Genomic DNA, 22,268 nt, shown 5'->3' with positions numbered 1-22,268 from the left:
TCCCCTGATTTTTATCAACAATAGCAGAATGTCATTGGAGAGCACAACAGTCTATTAATCCTGTCACAGTGATAGTTGCTTTGTTTACTCCAACTCTTCTACATTATTTTTCTTTTAGATTTTTATAGAAGCCTAATCTTTCTTTTTTTTCTCTTTATAGCCACACCTATGGCATGTGGAAGTTCCTGGGCCATACTGCAGCTGCAGCGTGTGCCACAGCCATGGCAACACCAGATCTTTAACTCACTGAGTGAGGCTAGGGATCGAACCTGCATCCTCAGAGAGTCAGTATCAGTGACTCTGCTGAACTACAGTGGGAACTCCTAGAAACCTAATCTTTCTCAATCAGCTACATGGAGGTTGAATTCTCTCTGCATAGTCTTTTCCTCCCTCTTTGTTAATTGCTGAGTAAGCTGTCATAGGTTCTAAAAAATCAGTATACAAATTGTGATAAATTAGCATAAATATAGTTTTATGTCAGTTAACTAAGTATATTCAAATTTTTTGCCTCCCCCAACCCTGGTATTAAAGTGATGCTGATGTGGAATATTTAGAAAATAGTAAAAAGTAGCAAAATGAAAAAAATGCTCCTTTCTTTTAAACCTTTAGAAGTGATACGGCCTACTTTTTTCTTTTTAAAATAGGAAGCTCTAGACATTCATGCAGTTGATGGAACAACAGAAGAGTCCTCTAGTCTTCAGGCATCAACCATAAATGACCCAGGTATTATATAATAGTATTAAAAAGGAGATATGTTGAGGGCTTGGCTTTAGAAGTGAAAGATGCAATATATATTCTTCTGTAGTATATAGTAGCTTATTTTATCATTGTTTGTTTTCTGAGTAGGCTGTAGAGCAAGAATTTCCCAGTTGGAAAAGGAATTGATAGAAGATTTGAAAGCCTTACGGCACAAGCAGGTGATACATCCGAGTCTTCAAGAAGGTAATACTCTCTAAAAAAGTATACAAGCCAATTTTATTTTTTCTTTTAAAGGCCGCACCTGCAGCATATGGCGGTTCCCAGGCTAGGAGTCGAATTGGAGCTGCAGCTGACAACCTACACCACAGCCACAGCAACACAGGATCCGAGCTGTGTCTTTGACCTACGCCACAGCTCATAGCAGTGCCACATCTTTTAACTCACTGAGCAAAGCCAGGGACGAACCTGCGTCCTCGTGGATACCAGTTGGATTCATTTCCATTGTGCCACAGTGGGAACTCCTACAAGCCAATTTTTTTTTTTTTTTTTTTGGTCTTTTTGCCTTTTCTAGGGCCGCTCCCGAGGCATATGGAGGTTCCCAGGCTAGGGGTCGAATCGGAGCTGTAGCCACCGGCCTACGCCAGAGCCACAGCAATGAGGGATCCAAGCCGCGTCTGCGACTTACACCACAGCTCACGGCAATGCCAGATCCTTAACCCTCTGAGTAAGGCCAGGGATCGTACCTGCAACCTCATGGTTCCTAGTTGGATTTGTCAACCACTGCGCCACGATGGGAACTCCTACAAGCCAATTTTTAATTCTCTTCTCTCCTTCCCCTCTTTTTCTCCTCTCCCCTCCCTTGCCTTTGCTTCTTTCCCCATCCTTGATTTTATTTCTCTCAGCACCTCTCTCAGCTTGAATTTTTCACTTCCCTCTGTAGATGATTCTTTCCATAACTTAAAAATGTCTAGGCCTTTTTTATCCTAAGAAAAACCTTTCCAATTCTGAATATAACGTTTATGTTACGTTGTAACAATTTAATTCCCATATTTGTTTTCATGTTTTAGTTCTAGAATTAAATATATTCAGTTCTTCCTGCTTGTCTTTTTGCCCTTTTGACTTTTTTTTTCCTTTTTGGCTGAGGTTTGAGTTTTTTCCTTCCCTTATAGATGTTTTAGTCAAATTTACGGTTTTTTCCCTTTGTGTAATGGGCATTCAAAGTCAAATGCTTGTGGATACTAATAGGTAACTGAATTTGCAGGAGGGGTTGGACTCTGATGGGCTGGTGCATAGATTCTACATCTAAAGGAAGTAGATCAGTGGATTGTTGTAAGAGAATGTAGACCTAGTATTCTCCGATGTTGCCATTGGGCTGTAGAAGTTGAGGTCGGTTTTTTTTTTTTTTTTTTTTTTTTTTGGCCTCCCTGAGGCATGTGAAGTTCCTGGGCCAGGACTTAGATCCTAGGCACAGTTTCCACCTGCAGCTGATTCAACAATGGTTCCTTAACCCATTGTGCAGGGCTGGGGCTCGAACCTGTGTCCCAGTGCTCCAGAGACACCACAGATCCCATTGCACCACACCAGGAACTCCAACATCACAGTTTTAAGTGGTGGCAGTTGGTATGGTTTTTTGGGTGAAAAAGTGTGTGAGCCATTGTTTTCACCTGCTGTACGGCTTGTGCATTTGGTATCGTCATGTTCATATTTTTACTTCATCCTCACATTGTTAAAATTAATTCACCTGCATTCTTATATAGTTTTATTTTTTTTTAAGTGTTAAATCTGTAATCTATGGCAGTTTTCATAATGTATGAGGTAGAGACCTAGTTTGGAGTTTTTTCTCTATTTTATTTTGACAGCTGTCTCCCCCACTTCCCCAACTCTTGCTTCTTAAGACTTGCAGAATTACAAAAAAAAGTTAGTTCAGCTAAATCTTTGTGGTAACTGAATGGTGCCCATCCCAGTGAAAGTATTCATCCAGGTCCTTTCTAAAAATTGATGCTTGAAGTAATTTGTTAAATTTCAGTTCAGTAATGTCATATTTCTTTGCCTTTCTATCAACTGTAGAGTTACATTATTCTTTAGAAAATAAGCACTTAGAAATCTGAAAAGCTTTTTGAACTAGTTCGAAATGGTGGAAGAAACATTGACCAAGTCCAAGAAAACATTTTTTGGTATTGTTGAAAGTTTTGTTACTAAAATAAAGTAAGATTCTTTCAGTTATTTGTTATATTTTTGTCTTTCTAGGGCTGCACTCACACATATGCAGGTTCCCAGGCTAGGGGTCAAATTGGAGCTGTAGCCACTGGCCTACGCCACAGCCACAGCAATGCCAGATCTGAGCTGCATCTATGACCTACACCACAGCTCACGGTAACGCTGGATCCTTAACCCATTGAACGAGGCCAGGGATTGAACCTGTGTCCTCATGGATACTAGTCAGATTTGTTTCTGCTGAGCCATGATGGGAACTCCTAAAATAACATTCTTAATTTTCTTTTCTACAGTATATTTTTGTCTCCTGTAAATCTTTGTTATATCCAAATTGGTTTATTTTCTAAGTTTGTCAATCTGAAATTATCATGTTTTTGATCTTTAGAGGTATTTTTATAAGAGCATTTCTACTTCATTGCTACCAAGTCAATTCTGTGTCTTTTTTTTTTTTTTTTTTTTCCTCCAGTGACACCTATTGCATGTGGAAGTTCCTGGCCAGGGATCAGACCCATGCCACAGCTGTAATCAGAGCCATAGCAGTGATAATGCCAGATCCTTAACCTGCTGAGCCATGCGGGAACTCCTCCCTCATTTTTACTCATTTATATCAATGTGGGCTCCTGTCAGTTTTAATGTTGAATACTTTTATGACAGTATTCCCAGAGTACTCTGTCTCTTCCTTTTTAGTTACTTAAAAAAGTATTCCAAATGTAGAATTAAGTCAATGGTTAGCTAGAGTTTTTCTCATACATTTAATTACGTTTTCTGTTCTGTATTGGCTAGTTTACAAATGTTTATTCATCTTGAATGTATTTTTGTGGATATCTCATATTTAAGTGGATTTAACTAGAGGCAAGCTTTTTTTTTTTTTTTTCTTTTTGCTGCAGTTTATCGCTTTAGGTGACTCTGCCTTTGAACCTAGAGATTATCTGTTTTCATTTTGATCTTATGGGTCTTTTTTTTATATTAGATGTCCTAGAAAATCTCTGGGCCACAAAGTGTTGAAGTACAAAAGATCTAAATTGTGCTGTATTTATATATTATCTATTGTTGCTTAACAAATTAGCACAAGCTTAGTACCTTAAAATGAAACATTTATTGTCTCAAAGTTTCTGTAGGGCAGGTGTTTTAGCACTGCTTAACTCAGTTTTTTTCTTACAAGGCTCCAGTCAAAATGTCAGGCCTGGTTTCCCATTGAAGGAAACCCTCCAGTTTCTCCCAGGTTGTTTTTTGACAGAATTCATATCCTTGTAGCTCTAGAAGGATGGGTGATATATTCAACTCTTATATTATCATGTACACATAATCATGTACATCCCATCCTTTTTGCCACATTCCATCCATCAAAAGCAAATCACAGGACCCATCCACACTTAAGACCAAGAAGGGAGAGGACTGTACAAATATGTAATACCCAGGATGAGAGGATCATGAGGCCACCTTAAAGCTGGCCTTAAAGGCCACTTTCAGATTTTTTTCATCATTTTTGTTGTCCACTTTTTCTTTATCTCTATTTTATCTCTACTGTGTTCTGCCCCACAACCAAAGATTTTTAGAAAACCATCATAGCCTTGTAAATTAACTATACTTTAATAAAACTAAAAAAAAAAAAAAAAATCCCATTTACAGTCAGAAAAAAAGTTATGATTTTTGGTCCTTTTTCCTTGTAGTGGGCTTAAAATTGAATTCAGTGGATCCAACAATGAGCATTGATCTTAAATACTTGGGAGTACAGCTACCTTTGGCTCCAGCCACTAGTTTTCCTTTCTGGAACCTTACAGGAACCAACCCTGCCTCTCCTGGTAAGTGCATGGCATTTGTAAGGTCAAAGAAATTTGTAATAAAAACAAAATTTTACTATTGCTAGAGATGTTTAGGGTATTCTAACATAGATCTTTTATTCAGTGGTGAGTCTTAACAATGATTTATATGTTTTAGATGAAATCTTAGTAATTAATTAGATATTCAATATTGGCTTGCTAGAATTTTGATCATTTTTTTCTTTTATAGATGCTGGATTTCCCTTTGTTTCTAGGACAGGGAAGACCAATGACTTCACCAAGATTAAGGGCTGGAGGGGAAAGTTTCATGGTGCTTCTGCATCTAGGAATGAAGGTAATCAGCTTTTAAAATTTTTAAATATATTTTGAAACATGTGGCCAAAGTCTTTTCTTGAAAGTAAGCCTTGGTTGTTTTTCTTTAGCTCTTCCCATGCTTTAAAATAAACTGAAAATATCTTGCCTATTTCTTTTCATTTTCTGTCTCCCATAGTCCCCATCCTAGGGTTCAGTTCCTAACCAAATCCAATCCTTGCAGCCTTTCCAAACCATATTTCCTTTCTGTTTCCGCAGTTATTTAGAAAGCATCATTCTCAAGCATTATTCCAGAACTCTACACTTCAGAGCTATGTAATGATTCCCAATAGCAGTGTATAGTACTTCAAAATAAACTTATAAATGCAATATAAAAATCTAAATTTTGACTGTATGCCTATTGGTTTCCTTTCTTAGTGCTTTTCCTTTCCTACTACACTTGTTTGCAGTTTACAGTCTGACAAGATAAATTTACCATCTGTCCAATATAGTTTTTCTCTCTCTCTCTCTTTTTTTTTTTTTTTTTGGTCTTTTTAGGGCTGCATCCTTAGCACAGGGCGGTTCCCAGGCTAGGGGTCGAATCAGAGCTGCAGCTGTTGGCCTACACCACAACCACAGCAGTGCGGGATCTGAGCTGCATCTGCAACCTATACCACAGCTCACAGCAACACTGGGTCCTCGATCCACTGAGTAAGGCCAGGGATTGAATGGGTGTCCTCATGCATATTAGTTGGGTTCATTACCGCTGAGCATGATGGGAGTTCCAAGTTTTTCTCATTTTTGAATCTTTGTACATTGCTTTAGTAGTGTAGTGCTTATCTTTCTACTAAGCTTGCTTTTCCTTGTTTTTTTTTTTTTTTTTTGTCTTTTTGCCTTTTCTGGGGCCGTTCCCACAGCATATGGAGGTTCCCAGGGTAGGGGTCTAATTGGAGCTGTAGCCTCTGGCCTACGCCAGAGCCACAGCAACAAGGGATCCAAGCCACATCTGCAACCTACACCACAGCTCATGGCAACACCAGATCCTTAACCCGCTGAGCAAGGCCAGGGATCAAACCCGCAACCTCATGGTTCCTAGTTGGATTCGTTAACCACTGACCCTTTTCCTTGTTCTTTAAAAGCTAAATTTTATACTCTTTTTGTGCCCTTATCTGCTGCTTGTGTTTTCTGTCATAATCTAGGTATTGCAATCTCTTGGCATTCTACTGAGGTCAGATTTAAGTATATTTTTTGCTTTTATGGTTTAACTTACACCATGTAGAGTGTGATCTCTATTCTAAGGCCATAAGTTATCAGATGTTGTTGATTATTAGTGTTAATTATTATTATTAGCACTTTGCAAAAAATAATCCTAAATATATATAATAAGGTAATTATATATATATATATATTTTTTTTTTTTTTCCTTTTTAGGGCTACACCCATGGCATATAGAAGTTCCAGCCTAGGGGTAGAATCAGAGCTGCAGCTGTGGGCCTACAGCACAGCCACAGCACCTTTGGATCCAAGCCGCATCCGCAACCTATGTCACAGCTTACGGCAATGCTGGGTCCTTAACCCATCCTCATGGGTACTAGTGAAATTCGTTTCCACTGTGCCGCAACAGAACTCTTATTTTTCCTTCCTCTGAGGAGGGACAATTTTAGAAGATTCAGTAGCTTATAAGTTAATGTTCCTGGCTTTTTAAAGTATTTGTCTTGAGATCTAAAAATCCGTCCTAGATTTCTTTAAGTATCTGTGTCTCTTTATCTGTAGGTGGAAATTCAGAAGGTTCATTGAAAAACCGTTCTGCTTTCTGCAGTGATAAACTAGATGAGTACTTGGAAAATGAAGGCAAGCTGATGGAAACAAGCATGGGTTTCTCTTCTAATGCTCCCACATCTCCTGTGGTATACCAGCTTCCTACCAAGAGTACCAGCTATGTTCGAACACTTGATAGTGTACTAAAGAAGCAATCAACCATTTCCCCTTCTACCTCTTACTCTTTGAAGCCTCATTCTGTACCCCCTGCCTCTCGAAAGGCAAAGTCTCAAAACAAACAGGCAACTTTCAGTGGCCGAACTAAATCATCTTATAAATCTATTTTACCCTACCCTGTTTCACCAAAGCAGAAACACACTCATATGATTTCTGGAGATAAGGTTACCAAGAATGCTTCAAACAACATCTCAGAAAATCAGGTGAATAACTTGGTTGTGCCAGCTTTAGATGAAAATACATTTCCAAAGCAGATTAGTTTGCGGCAGGCACACCAGCAGCAGCAGCAGCAACAACAGGGAAGTCGCCCTCCAGGCTTATCTAAATCTCAAGTGAAACTAATGGATCTAGAAGACTGTGCACTTTGGGAAGGAAAACCAAGGACCTATATCACCGAAGAGCGAGCAGATGTATCCTTAACAACTCTGCTTACGGCTCAAGTAAGTATCTGTTGTTCTCCAGAAGCATATTATTTCTTGGCTAGAAAGAATGAGATAGGAGAAATGGGAATGGAGCTTTTTGGCACGAGGATGGGATATTTAGTTATCTTAGCAACGACAACTAAGGAGATATCTTCCACATTGGTGGTTCTTTATCAGCTGTACATCACATGTAGATTTCTCCTGCCAGCAGAGGGAGACACTTCAGTTGTGCTTTTGAATTGTCCTCTCCTATGTAAAGGCAGCTGGCTATACTGAATGTTTCTAATTTCATTCTCTAGCGTGTTGGCAAGTATGTTTACTGATCTTGTTAAAACAGCTTTGAAAATTCTGTTTATATGGTACTAAATCCCAGAAAATCCTCCAAATTACAAACCTATAGAGAAAAAGCTTTTGTCTTTTGTAAATGTTATTTTAAGAATTTTTCACTAATTATTTTTATTTTATTTATTTTTTTCTTTTGTTTTAGGGCAGCACCTGTGGCATTTGGAGATTCCCAGGCTAGGGGTTGAATTAGAGCTATAGCTGCTGGCCTACACCACAGCCATAGCAAAATAGGATCCAAGCCAAGTCTGCAGACTATACCATAGCTCACAGTAACCCTCTGAACAAGGCCAGGGATTGAACCCACATCCTCATGGATACTAGTCATTTTCTTTACCACTGAGCTACAATGGGAACTCCAAAAAATTTTCAGTTATTATTATTATTATTTTGTCTTTTTAGGACTGCACCCACGGCATAGGGAGGTCTCCAGGCTAGGGGTCTAATTGGAGCTGTAGCCGCCTGCCTATGCCAGAACCACAGCAACGCCAGATCTGAGCTGTGTCTGTGATCTACACCACAGCTCACAGCAGCGCCAGATCCTCAACCTGCAGAGTGATGCCAGGGATCAAACCCGCAACCTCATGGTTCCCAGTTGGATTCGTTTCCGCAGTGCCACGACGGGAACTCCCTTTTTCAGTAATTATTGATTCACCTGTTTTAGCAGCCTCTCGTGCATGTGAAATGATATAGCAGCATATGGTTAATTATTTTGGTCTTGAAATTTCTGTACTTTACCTCCCATTTTCTTAAATTCTGTGACTGAATTCTAGAGCTGAAGATCATCATATGTTGCTACTAAATACAGATTGTGTTTTTTATAGTCAATCATTTCCAAAGACTTTTATGCATGTATTATCCTATTCTCTTTTTATGAACTACCATAGAGCAGAGGTTGGTAAACTATATCTGTGAAGGAGCAGATAGTAAATATTTTAGGCTTTGCAGGCTATTCACTCTCTGTTGCAGTTATGCAACTCTCCTATTGTAATGCCATAGATATATTATGTAAACGAATGAGCCTAGCTGTGTTCTGATGAAACTTTACTTATAAAAAAGGCAGGATTTGGCCCATGGACCTTATGTTAATCCTTGCCCTAGAACATTATGTGTGATTTCTGTTGAGAATAAATTCATCCTTGTTGATATTTTGGCTCATAATTAATTAAAATATTCTCTTGCTTGTCTGTGCTATACATTAGAATGAGAGATTGGGGGAGTTCCCATTGTGGCATAGTGGAAACAAACCTGGCTAGTATCCATGAGGACGTGGGTTCTATCCCTGTTCTTTCTCGGTGCGTCAAGAATCTGAAGTCGCTGTGAATTTTGGTGAGGTTGAAGACATGGCTTGGATCCCCCATTGCTGTGGCTGTGGTATTGGCTGGCAGCTGTAGCTCCAATTCGACCCCTAGCCTGGGAACTTCCATGTGCTGCGGGGTGCAGCCCTAAAAAGCAAGAAAGAAAAAAAAAAAGATTGAGAGATTGCTCATAGTTCTGGTTATATTCATGTTTTATACTTTTAATCTGTGCTAATCTTGTACTGTTAGTGCTGAGTGCCCAAAGTTGTAGAAGGCAGAAAATATGACTCTTAGGGGATGATTTAGTACATTTATAATTTTCTACTTTAATTTTAGGCATCTCTAAAAACTAAACCTATCCACACAATCATAAGGAAACGAGCTCCTCCATGCAACAATGACTTCTGTCGATTGGGTTGTATATGTTCAAGTCTAGCTTTGGAGAAGCGCCAGCCTGCTCACTGCCGCCGACCAGACTGCATGTTTGGCTGCACTTGTTTGAAAAGAAAAGTTGTACTTGTTAAAGGGGGATCCAAAACTAAGCATTTCCAGAGGAAGGCTGCTCATCGTGAACCAGTATTTTATGATAATATGGGAGAGGAGCAAAGAGAAGAAGAAGAGGGAGTCAAGGAGGAGGAAGAACAACTGAAAGAGAAAAAGAAGAGAAAGAAGCTGGAATACAGTGAGTATTGAGAGTCAAAACTATTTTTTTTGGAGAAATATATGGTTATTTAAAAACCTGTTTCAGTTATTGCTATTACTTTAATCTTGATCAGTGATCTGATAAGAATTTAATTCTTATTATCCTTAAATGTTCTTTCTGTATGGCATGTGTGACATACACACACCTGTGCATGCATGCCTTTTTTTAATTGAAATTTTCTCTTGAACAAAGCTTTTTTTTGTGCTACATTTGAATCTTTCTCATTTGTATTTTCAGAATGCCTTTGAGGCTTCATCTGTTTTTCTCTGTGTCTTGTTCCCACTCTCTACTGCCATGTTTTTTGAATATATAGATAATCATGATAATCCATCATTTTCTAACCTCTCCCCGGCTATATTTAGGTATGATTGACAAATAAAATTGCATGTACTTAAAGTGTACAACATGGTGATTTGGCATAGGTATACTTTGTGAAATGATTACTACAATCAGTTGACCAACACGTCTCATTTTATTTTCTGAAAGAAGTAGTTTGCAAAAAAGACTCTGGTCTTGGTTTGAGGTGTTCACCAGGTGGTTGGCGATTTGGGAACAGAAGAAGGGCATAACTGAGTTGAGCATTTTATACTCTTTTGAAAAGCTTATTTTTCCTTTTTGGTTAAGTGGTTATATAGACTCAAGTTATGTATTTCATTTTTGATTTTTTTTACCTTTCTACTTTATCTTTTTATTTTGCTTAAATATATTGACTATAATTTTATTGTATAAAGAGTCTCCTGCTCTTAGTTTATTAGAGGATTAATATTCATCTTTGGTAGTTTACATTTGCTATTGCTTGCCATGTATTTATTTCAGTCAGATTGGATGATTAATATTTTTGATGTATGTTCTTCCAGCACTTTCTCTTAATCCACTTGGGTATTTTTATAGAAATTGAGCTACTCTATATGTAGTAACTTTTAAAAATTTCGTATCATAAATTCATGTTCTGTTTCTATATTAATAAGTATAGATCTGTATTACAATTTTAATTTTAATGGCTTCATATTATTACAATCCTTTGGGACATTTAACCTTTTTGAGTTTTTGAACAGTATGATGATAAACATCGATGTTCAATATAGGCCAGTGTAATTGCTATGACAATGAGTGCTCTTTAAACATTTATTATAAATGTTGCTAGAATTGTGCCAGCTACACATTTTACCAGTAGGTGGATAGTGCCAGTTCTATATTCTCCCCCCCCCCTTTTTTAGGGTGGCACCTGTGGCATATGAAAGTTCTGAGGCTAGGGGTCAAATTGGAGCAGCAGCTGCCGACCTATACTACAGCCACAGCAAAGTGGGATCCAGGCTGTGTCTGCGACCTACACCACATCTCACAGCAACATGGGATCCTTAACCTACTGAGTGAGGCCCAGATCGAACCTGCATCCTTATGAATACTAGTTGGGTTCTTAGTCTGCTAAGCCACAACGGGAACTCCCATTTCTATATCCTTAACATTGGATATTCAAGTTGATAGGCAGAAATAGATATCTTGTCTTAATTTATATTCAGTGGTAGGTTTATTAACCATTTGTTATAAACTTTCTTCTTTAAATTGCGTTTTTAAATTCTTTGCTAACTTCTATTAGAGTGGCTGTGTATTTTTCCTGTATGTTTCCAAGAGCTTTGTCTTTTTTCAGGTTGTAATTTTTTAATTTACATTTTAATTTTGTTCAAAGTTCTTACCTCCTCCTGACACAGGAAAATCAGAGATGGTTAAATCTGGTAGCCTTTTCCTTTTATGGTTTTAGTTCTTTGGAATCCTGCTTAGAAAGTCTTTCTCAGAAGTTCCTGTTGTGACTCAGCAGTAAAGAGCCCTAGTAGTATCCGTGAAGATGCAGGTTCAATCCCTGGTCTTGCTCATTGGGTTAAGGATCCCATACTGCCCTGAGCTGTGGTGTCGGTTGCAGACCCAGCTTGTATTCCACTTTGCTGTGGCTGTGGTGTAGGCCAGCAGCTGTAGCTCCGTTTGGACCCCTAGCCAGGGAACTTCCTGTATGCCACAGATGCAGCTCTAAAAATAGAAAAAAAGAAAAAAGTCCCTCTCTATCCTCAAAAGTAAAATTTAGATTAATAATTGACAGTTTAATCTTTAAGCCTATTTATCTGGAATTTATTTGATGTGAGATTTGTAGTAGAAAATCATTTTTTCCCCAGGAGGCTAGCCAGTTGTACCATCACTTGTTGAGAATAAGTACTTTACCTACTGGTTTAAAATGTCACCTATGATATAGGAAATTAAAATATACTAATGTTTGGGTCTGTTTTTGGTCTCTTTTGTCCACTTTGTAACCAGTCCCAGGCTGTTCTAATATCTATTTCAGTGTTTAAAAAGGATTACCTTTATATACCTAAATGATCTCTTTGTAAATTTTAAAGATTTGAATGAAATATATTATAAAATTATTAATTTAGTTTCATTCATGTATCTTTACTGGGTTTTATTTCCATCTTGCACCTATAGCAATACTTTTCCATTCCAAAGCAACAGGAATAAGCTACAAAAGCCATACCACTGCACCATAGCAACATAGGGATGCTATGTGTCTATTAGGTTTATTACTTTGCTTTTTTGGTTAGTGTCGTTACCCTTTGTCTTAGTCAAAGAACTTTCAGAAGCCAGCTAATTATCTTAGTGTTTCTTGGCTTTCTCACTGGTATAGTCCTTATTAAAAAAAAAAAGAAACAAAAACAAAAAAAAGCAAAAATATGGTCTACTATGTTCTAGGAGCTGTGAGTTTTCTTACACTTTTGGGGAGGGATGAGAAAGGAGGGATGATATTTCTGTTACAATTGCTGGGTAAAAGGAATAGAAATAGGAAAGAATACTTGGAGGCAAAAATGTTGCCGAGAGCAAAAGACAAACTTAAATGCAAAAATTGGAAGGAGTAGAAGAAATCTTTCAGTATGCTTTATAAGTAGATGGAAAATGAGAAACAAAAATTGCAAATGGGAGTTCCTGTTGTGATCTAGTGGAAATGTATTTGACTAGTATCCATGAGGATGTGGGTTTGATCCCTACCCTTGCTCAGTGGGTCAGGGATCTGGCGTTGCCATGAGCTGTGGTGTAGGTCTCAGATGAGGCTCGGAGCCCACGTTGCTTTGGCTGTGGTGTAGGTTGGCAGCTGTAACTCTTAATTCAACGCTTAGCCTGGGAACTTCCATCTTCTGCGGGTGCAGTCCTAAAAAGTGAAAAAAAAAAGAGAGAGAGAAATTGCAAATGGTTTAAAGGAGTGGGACAAAGTGAAGGGAGAAATTAAAGAAATGATGGAGGAAAATGTCTCAGAGCTGAAGGACATAAAATTTTAGATTTAAAGGGGCCACTGAGTATCAGGCAGTAATAATTTTAAGATGACTCTTTCTAGACATATTTTTCTAATGTATCATACCATTGAGAATAGAGAAAATATCCTGAACTTTTAAAAAGAGAAGCTTCTTTTCCTAGAAAGGATTTAGAATCAGTTTGATCTCAAAGAGATCATCAGTAACATTGGATGTTTGAATTAATGGATGAATTTTTAACCTAGAACTCTTGGCCAACTAAATTGTAAGCCATAATTTATAATTATGCATGAAAAAGATACATTAAAACATACAAACAGCTTGTAGGAAATCAATCTCTTAGAAGTTGCTGGTGAATTCTTGAGGTTGTGCTCTAGAAAATGGAAAAAAAAAATTTCAAGGAATTCCCGTCGTGGTGTAGTGGTTAACGAATCCAACTAGGAACCATGAGGTTGTGGGTTCGATCCCTGGCCTTGCTCAGTGGGTTAACGATCCGGCGTTGCCGTGAGCTGTGGTGTAGGTCGCAGACGCGGCTCGGATCCTGCGTTGCTGTGGCTCTGGCGTAGGCTGGAGGCTACAGCTCCTATTAGACCCCTAGCCTGGGAACCTCCATATGGCATGGGAGCGGCCCTAGAAAAGGCAAAAAGACCAAAAAAAAAAAAAAAAAAAAAATTCAAGAAGCATGAGATCACAGCTAGTGAACAGTGGACCCAAGACAAGGGGGAACAAACTTTAGGATGACAACTACAAAGCAAGGCTAGAAAGCAAGCAATCCAATTTAAAGTAGAACATCAGAAGACATTGAGAAGACTATCCTTAAGAAGATACTAGGACCCGTGTACCTATGGTCAGCTAATCTATGACAGAGGAAGCAAGAAAAGTGGAGAAAAGACAGTGTCTTCAATAAATGGGCTGGGAAAGTTGCATGTAAAAGAATGAAATTAGGACATTCTCCAACAGCATACACAAAAGTAAGCTCAAAATGGATTAAAGACCTAAGTGTAAGGGCAGGTACTTCAAAACTCTGAGAGGAACACATAGGTGGATCAGTCCTCTTTGACATAAATTGTAGTGGTATCTTTTTGGATCTGTCTTCTAGAATAATGGAAATAAAAATAAACAAATTGGACATAGTTAAAAGCTTTTCACAACCAAAGAAACCATAAACAAAAGGGAAATTCAATCCACAGAATGGGAGAGTGTATTTGCAGATAAAGCGACTAACAAGGGATTAATCTTCAAAATACTCAAACAACTCATGTAACTCAGTATCAAAAAAATAAACATCCCAATGAAAAAATGGGCAGACTATCCAAACAGACGTTTCTTCAAAGAAAATAGATGGCCACATGGCACATGTAAAGATGTTCAACATCACTAATTAGCAGAGAAATGCAAGTCAAAATTTGAAGGAGGTATCACCTCACACCTGTCAGAATGGCCACCATTAAAAAGTCTATAAACAGTGCTGGAGAGGGTGTGGGGAAAAGGGAACCCCATACACTGTTGGTGGGAATGTAAATTGATATGACTATTTTTGGAAAACAGTATGAAGGTTCCTTAAAAAAATTAATGTAAGGAGTTCCCTTGTGGTACAGCGAGTTAAGGATCTGGCATTATCATTGCAGTGACTCAGGTCACTGCTGTGGCACGGGTTTGATCCCTGGCCTGGGAACTTTTAACTTGCCATAGGCACAGCCAAACCCTCCCCAAAACAAAAAACTAAATATAGAACAACCATATAATCCAGCAATCCCACTCCTGGGCATATATCCAGAGAACACTATAATATAAAAAGATACAGATGAGTCTCTGAACACAGGTGCATCCCTTTGTTCATTGTGGCACCATTCACAGTAGTCAAGATATGGAAGCAGTGTTGGTGTTCATCAGCAGAGGAATGGTAAAGAAGATTTGGTACGTGTATACTATGGAATATTACCCAGCCCTAAAAATAAAAATGAAATAATGCCATTTGTAGCAACATGGGTGGACTTAGAGATTGTCATTGTAAGTGAAGTAAGTCAGAGAAAGACAAATATCATATATCACTTATATGTGGAATCTTGAAAAGATAATACAAATGAACTTATTTTCCGACCAGAAATAGGCTCATAGATCTTTAAGTCAAGATTACATTTGCCAAGGGAGAAACGGTGGGGGGAAGAATAAATTGGGAGTTTTGGGATTGATGTATACACACTACTATATATAGAATAGATATCTGGGCAAAAGACCTGAATAGACATTTCTCCAAAGAAGATATACAGATGGCCAACAAGCACATTAAAAAATGCTCAGCATCACTGATTATTAGAGAAATGCAAATCAAAACTACTATGAGGTACCACCTCACACCAGTCAGAATGGCCGTCACTAATAAGTCCACAAATAACAAATGCTGGAGGGGGTGTGGAGAAAAGGGAACCCTCCTGCACTGTTGGTGGGAATGTAAATTGGTACAACCACTATGGAAAACAGCATGGAGGTACCTTAGAAAAGCATACATAGAACTACCATATGACCTGGCAAACCCACTCTTGGGCATATATCCAGACAAAACTTTCCTTGAAAAAGACACATGCACCCACATGTTCATTGCAGCACTATTCACGATAGCCAAGACATGGAAACAGCCTGAGTGTCCATTGACAGATGATTGGATTAAGAAGATGTGGTATATAGACACAATGGAATACTACTCAGCCATCAAAGAGAACAAAATATTGCCATTTGCAGCAACTTCGATGGAACTAGAGACTCTCATATTAAGTGAAATAAGTCAGAACGAGAAATACAAATACCATATGATATCACTTATGTCTGGAATCTAATATATGCACAAATGAACCTTTCCACAGAAAAAAAAATCATGGATATGGAGAACAGACTTGTGGTTGCCAAGGGGGAGGGGGAGGGAGTGGGATGGTTTGGGAATTTGGGGTTAATAGATGCAAACTATTGCCTTCGGAGTGGATAAGCAATGAGATCCTGCTGTATAGCACTGAGAACTATCTCTAATCACTTAGGATGGAGCATGATACTGTGATAAAAAAGAATGTATACATGTATGTTGTAACTGGGTCACCTTGCTGTGCAGTAGAAAATTGGTAGAACACTGTAAACCAGCTGTAATGGAAAAAATAAAAATCATTATAAAGGAAAAAATAAAATGAAAAAAAAGAATAGATGTCTAAACAAGGGAATAGCACAGGGAACTCTGCTCAATATTCTTTAATAACCTAGGTGGGAAAAGAATCTGAAAAAGAATGATATATGATATATATTTTATATATGTGTGTGTGTATATATATGTATATATATACATATGTATATATATATGGCTGACTCATGCTGTGCACCTTAAACTAACAGCATTGTAAATCAACTATACTTCAATAGAATTTTTAAAAAGATACTAGGTTTAAGAAATACTGCGAAGAACCTGAATGATTCATGATCAGGTGAAAATACATGCCAGCTTCATCAATTAAAAAAAAAATAAAAAAAGCAGTCAAGAAAACTGGAATGAAAAAATTTATGTAGGAAAATTAATTAAATCAATACAATTTTTGGTAAAAAATTTGAGTAATTAGAGTAAAAAAAGAATTTGTTACATCTGGACAACTTGAACAAATTTAGTAGTATAGAATTATGTTTTCTTCCTTTAAGGGGTCTGTCACATTAGTTGATTATTAAAAGGATTAATCATATAAGCATAATTTTTAAAGCAAATGGATTGGTATTTTGGTTTTTAGAATTGGCATATACAAATTCCCCAGCTTCCAGATATTGTTTTAAAATAAAAGTCAGTACTATAAACTGTGACAATATGAAATTAGTGCTATAGCTCACAGTGAGAGGTGGAGCAAGTTTAGTATGCTAATTTCCTTATCTTTCATTATACTGAGTCCTTAGCTACTGCTAACTCATGGGCTTGAGGAGAAAGTGTTTGATTTATAATTATTGAGGAAACCACCAAAATTAAGCACAATTAGCTGAAAGTAGTCACTTGTGGGAGTTCTCTTGTGTAGTAGGTTAAGAGTCTGGCGTTGGGAGTTCCCATCGTGTCTCAGTGGTTAACGAATCTGACAAGGAACCATGAGGTTGCAGGTTCGATCCCTGGCCCTTGGTCAGTGGGTTAAGGATCCAGCGTTGCCGTGAGCTGTGGTGTAGGTTGCAGATGCGGCTCGGATCTGGTGGCTACAGCTCCCGTTCGACCCCTAGCCTGGGAACCTCCATATGCTGCGGGAGGGGCCCAAGAAAAGGCAAAAAGACCCAAAAAAAAAAAAAAAAAAACCTGGCGTTGTCACTACAGCAGCTTGAGTAACTGCTGTCTTGTGGGTTCAGTCCCTCACCTAGAAACTTCCACATGTTGTGGGTGCCCCCCCCCAAAAAAAACCCACCAAACTACTCACTTGTGGGGACTGTGACATGGGGTGTGGAAGACTTGCCTTTCATTTTTGCTCAAATTTGAGTTTGAATTCGAACTTCAGTTTGAGTTTGAATTTTTCATATTTGTGTATTTATAGTTAATACATAAATTAAAAATTAGTGGATTTTTTTTTGTTGGTTGGTTTTTTTTTGTTTTTTTTTTTTTATCTTTTCTAGGGCCACACCAGCAGCATACGGAGGTTCCCACGCTAGGAGTCTAATCGGAGCTGTACCTGCCAGTGGCAACGCCAGATCCTTAACCCACTGAGCAAGGCCAGGGATCGAACCTGCAACCTCATGGTTCCTAGTCGGATTCGTTAACTACTGAGCCACGACAGGAATTCCAAAAATTAGTGTTTTTGATGCATGCGTGTTTTTTAGATATTTAATGATAGCTTGTTTTGTCATTGTAATAGACTTAAAACTTCTCTGCCATTAATCTATTGATGTGAACAGAGGGATACTACCTTTTTAGACAGTCTTTGTTTATGCAGAGTACTCTTTGTCACTTAAAATCTTACAGTCTTTTGTGACAAGAAGGTTTCTTCATTTTACAAATATACTAATTGAGTGCTTAGAGAGTTTAAGTAATTTGTTCCCTAAGGTCGCATTGGTGTCAAGTGAGCTATAGGGATTTGAACCCAAGTTTTTCTGACTTCTCTGTCCTCATGTGTTTTTTCTACCATGTATGATACAATTTATGAAATTGGCCCTTTGGTATTATCACCCGTTTACCTTTTCATTTGTCTAAAAATATTGCAGATGATATAAAAGCACTGTGCCTAGCTGCTGCAGGTGGTACCAAGACAAAGGATAAAATCTGGAATTCCTGCTTTCTCAGTCCACTTAGAATTTTGTTAGAGATCTATACCTACAAGTTAATTTTATGTAAAGAGAGGACCAATAACATTGATACCTGTAGGAAACTGATTAGGAAAAAAAGGAGAACACACAAATTACCAGTATTAGGAATGAGAAGTAACACCACTGCAGACATGAAAGAATAATAAGGGAATATTAAGAACAACTTTATGCCAATAAGTTGGACAGCTTAGATGACATGAATAAATTTTGTGGAGGACATAGAGCTCCCAGATTCACTCAAGATGAAATAATTGCTTAGCCTCTTTGTATAAACTTGTAGTGAAAAGCCCTACAATAATAACACCAGTTCCAGATACCTTCACTGCTGAATTCTACAAAACTGTTTAAAGAAGAAATAATAGCCATTCTGCACAAACAATTCCATAAAATGGTCTCATTCTGTGAGACCAGCTTACCCTGATACTCTAGCCAGAAAAAGACATTACAATAGAACTGTAGAGTAATATCCCTCATGAACATATATAATAATTATAAATAAATATTTAGCAAATCAAGTCCAAGGGTATATTTAAAGAATAATAATACATCACAGCCAAGTGGGATTTATTCCAGGTCTGCAAGATTGATTTCACATCTGATAATCATCATTGTAGTTCATCATTACTTTCCATAACAGACTTAAAAAAATGCGATATGAAAAAAAAAAAATTCTAAGTGCCATAGGATTTTTTTTTTTTTTTTTTTTTGTCTTTTGTCTTTTTTTTTTTGTTGTTGTTGTTGTTGTTGCCATCTCTTGGGCCGCTCCTGTGGCATATGGAGGTTCCCAGGCTAGGGATTGAATCGGGGCTGTAGCCACCGGCCTACGCCAGAGCCACAGCAACGCGGGATCCGAGCCGCGTCTGCAACCTACACCACAGCTCACGGCAACGCCGGATCGTTAACCCACTGAGCAAGGGCAGGGACCGAACCCGCAACCTCATGGTTCCTAGTCGGATTCGTTAACCACTGCGCCACGACGGGAACTCCCATAGGATGTTTTCAATAGGTATTTTCAAATGGCAAAATCCAGAGTTCCCATTGTGGCTCAGCAGAAACGAATCTGACTAGCATCCTAAGGATGCAGGTTCGATCCCTGGCCTCGCTCAGTGGGTTAAGGATCTGGTGTTGCTGTGAGCTGTGGTGTAGGTCACAGATGTGGCTTGGATCTTGAGTTGTCATGGCTGTGGTGTAGGCCAGCAGCTACAGCTCCCATTTGACCCCTAGCCTTGGAATTTCCATATACCATGGGTGTGGCCCTAAAAAGACAAGAATAAAATAAAATGACAAAATCCATTTCTGGAAAAATTCTTAGCACTCTAGGAATAGAAGGAACTTTCACCCTGGTAAAGGACATCTATTAAAAAAAAACTCTACAGCCAACAACATACTGATGGTAAGAGACTGAGTGCTTTTCCCCAAAGATTAGGAATGAGGAAAGTTAGCGTCTTTTATCATGTCTATTTCACATCATAACTCCTAGCCAGTCCAGTAAGGCATAAAAGAAAGAAAATGCATCCAAGTTGGAAAGTAAGAAATTGACTCTTTCATAGGGAAATCTGCAAAAAAGCTACTAGAATTGGAAGTTAATTTAGTCAGGTTACAGCTTGCAACATTATCAGTGTACAGTGTGTTTGTGTATATGTCAATGAACAACTGGAAATTAGAGTAAAATACACCATTTAAAATAGCATATAAGAGTTTCTGCTGTGGTGTGGTGGGGTAAGTGGTATCTCTGGAGCACTGGGATGCAGGTTTGATCTCTGGCCTGGCACATTGGGTTAAGGATCCAGCTATGGCATAGATTGCAGCTGTGGCTTGGATCTGATCCCTGGCCTGGGAACTCCATATGCTGTGGGGTGGATAAAAATGGGGGAAATTTTTTTTTTTTTTTTAAATAGCATACAAAGAAAATGTTGATAAATTTGACGAAAGTTACAGGCACACCCCCCCCATACTAGAAAGTGCTGAGAACACTTTAAAAGATCTATGTAAATAGAGTTTCACAGTTTTCATGTATCAGTAGATTTGTTGGTAAGATACAATTTTCTTCAGACTGATTTATATATTTGATGCTATTCAGTCAAAACCTCAGTGGGCTTCTTTTGGTAGAAATTGATGAGTCGTTTCTAAAGTTTATGTGGAAGACTTTGCAGAGGACTTCAAATAGTCCTTTGATAAGCAACTTTGATGAAGAACTACCTGATTTTTTTAATTTTTTTGTGTTTTTAGGGACACACTTGTGGCATATGGAGGTTCCCAGGCTAGGGGTCCAATCGGAGCTATAGCTGCCAGCCTGTGCCACAGCCACAGCAACACCAGATCCGAACCGAGTCTTGGACCTACACCACAGCTCCTAGCAATGCTGGATCCTTAACCCACTGAGCTTAGCCAGGGATTGAACCTGAGTCCTCATTGGGTCTTAGTCAAGTTCGTTAACCACTGAGCCATGATGGGAACTCCAAGAACTACCTGATTTTAAGACTTTACTATAAAGCTGATGTCATTGAGATGTAAAAAGACCTATATACACAGGCATAAGTCATTTTATTGTACTTTGCTTTATTGAACTTTGCAGATGCTGCCTTTTTTTTTTTTTTTTTAAATAAATTGAAGGTTTATGGCAACCAGTATCCGCAAGTCTCTTGGTGCCATTTTTCAGCAGCATTTGCTCCCTTCGTGTCTTTGTGTTGTATTTTGGTAATTCATAGTATTTCAATTTTTTTCACTATTACACTTGTGGTGATCTTTGATGTTACTGTTTCATTGTTTTGGGGCTCTATGAACTGTGCTGATAAAAGATGGTAAACTTAATGAATGTTGTGTGTATTCTGTCTGCTCTACCTACTGACTTTTTCCCATCTCTGTCTCTCTCCTTGGCCTTCCTCTTTCCTGAGACACAATAATATTGAAATTAGGCCAGTTTATAACCCTGCAGTGGCTTCTGAGGTGTTCAAGTGAGAGAAAAAATGGTATATCTCTTTATTTTAAATCAAAGCTGGAAATGTTTAAGCTTAGTGAAGAAGGCATGTCAAAGCTGATGGGATGAAAGCTAGGTCTCTTGCACTGAACAGTTAGTCAGGTTGTGAATGCAAAGGAAAAGTTCTTGAAGGATAGTAAATGGGCACACATGAGTGATCAGAAAACAGTCTCACTATTAATGTTGAGGTGTAAACTTAAGGTATTCTCAGGTTTTTTCTAAGCCTTTCCTTGGCATGCATACTTAGTTATTTTTCTCATATATGCAGGTTTTTTTTTTTTAATGTTATAGTCTTTAGTTTCTGGCTTCTGAAAAGGGGGAAAAGTGAAAAATGAAGGAGGAAAAAGGGTGCTGTCTCTTTAAAGCCCCTAGAAGTTACTTAAGACCAAGCCAGGCCTTGTAACAGTAGGGGGAGCTTTAACTACTAACAGTGGCTTCCATCCTCTTTGCACCTCTGTGACCAGAATCAGCAATCAGAGCAGAGACCCTGATATTTGGAGGACAAGGTCCTTTCTGCCCACCCTCGCTCCCACTGGGTGTGAGGTGCTCAGGAAACACATACATGCACAGCTGCCTTCCAGAGGTGACTGGGGGGCTGAGGAATGGGTAGCTGCTATTGTGCTAAGAGCTGAAATTAAACACAGTGAACGTTTATTGTCCAAGTCTTCCCCTGGAAGTTGTAGACTCCAGAGTTTCAAAAATACATCAGACAGATTCTGCCAGTGCAGTTTTTCAGATATAGAGTCTGCCTACTTTATATCCTGGTGCTGCCTACTCTGCCATCTCCCCAGACTCCGTTCTTAATTTTTGTATGTGTGTCTTTTTAGGGCCACATTCACAGCATATGGAAATTCTCAGGCTAGGGGTCGAATTGGAGCTGTAGCCTATACCACAGCCACAGAAACGCCAGATCCGAGCTGCATCTTCCACCAAGCTGCAGCTTATGGCCTCGCCTGAT

The 22,268-nt window shown here is 38.5% G+C and overlaps 1 protein-coding gene across 1 annotated transcript in view; it reads left to right on the top strand.

Annotated features, from left to right (window-relative positions):
• Positions 1-22,268, top strand: part of MGA (MGA, MAX dimerization protein) — a 106,790-nt gene that overhangs the window by 36,514 nt on the left and 48,008 nt on the right. Inside the window, 6 exon segments of the mRNA XM_021097378.1 lie at positions 645-723; positions 847-942; positions 4,584-4,715; positions 4,924-5,028; positions 6,759-7,420; positions 9,379-9,724. Of these exon segments, the coding sequence (XP_020953037.1) occupies positions 645-723; positions 847-942; positions 4,584-4,715; positions 4,924-5,028; positions 6,759-7,420; positions 9,379-9,724 (1,420 nt within the window).

This window comes from Sus scrofa, chromosome 1 (assembly GCF_000003025.6).
Source record: "Sus scrofa isolate TJ Tabasco breed Duroc chromosome 1, Sscrofa11.1, whole genome shotgun sequence".
Classification (NCBI taxonomy): Eukaryota; Metazoa; Chordata; class Mammalia; order Artiodactyla; family Suidae; genus Sus; species Sus scrofa.
This window is presented reverse-complemented; position numbering and strand designations above follow the sequence as displayed.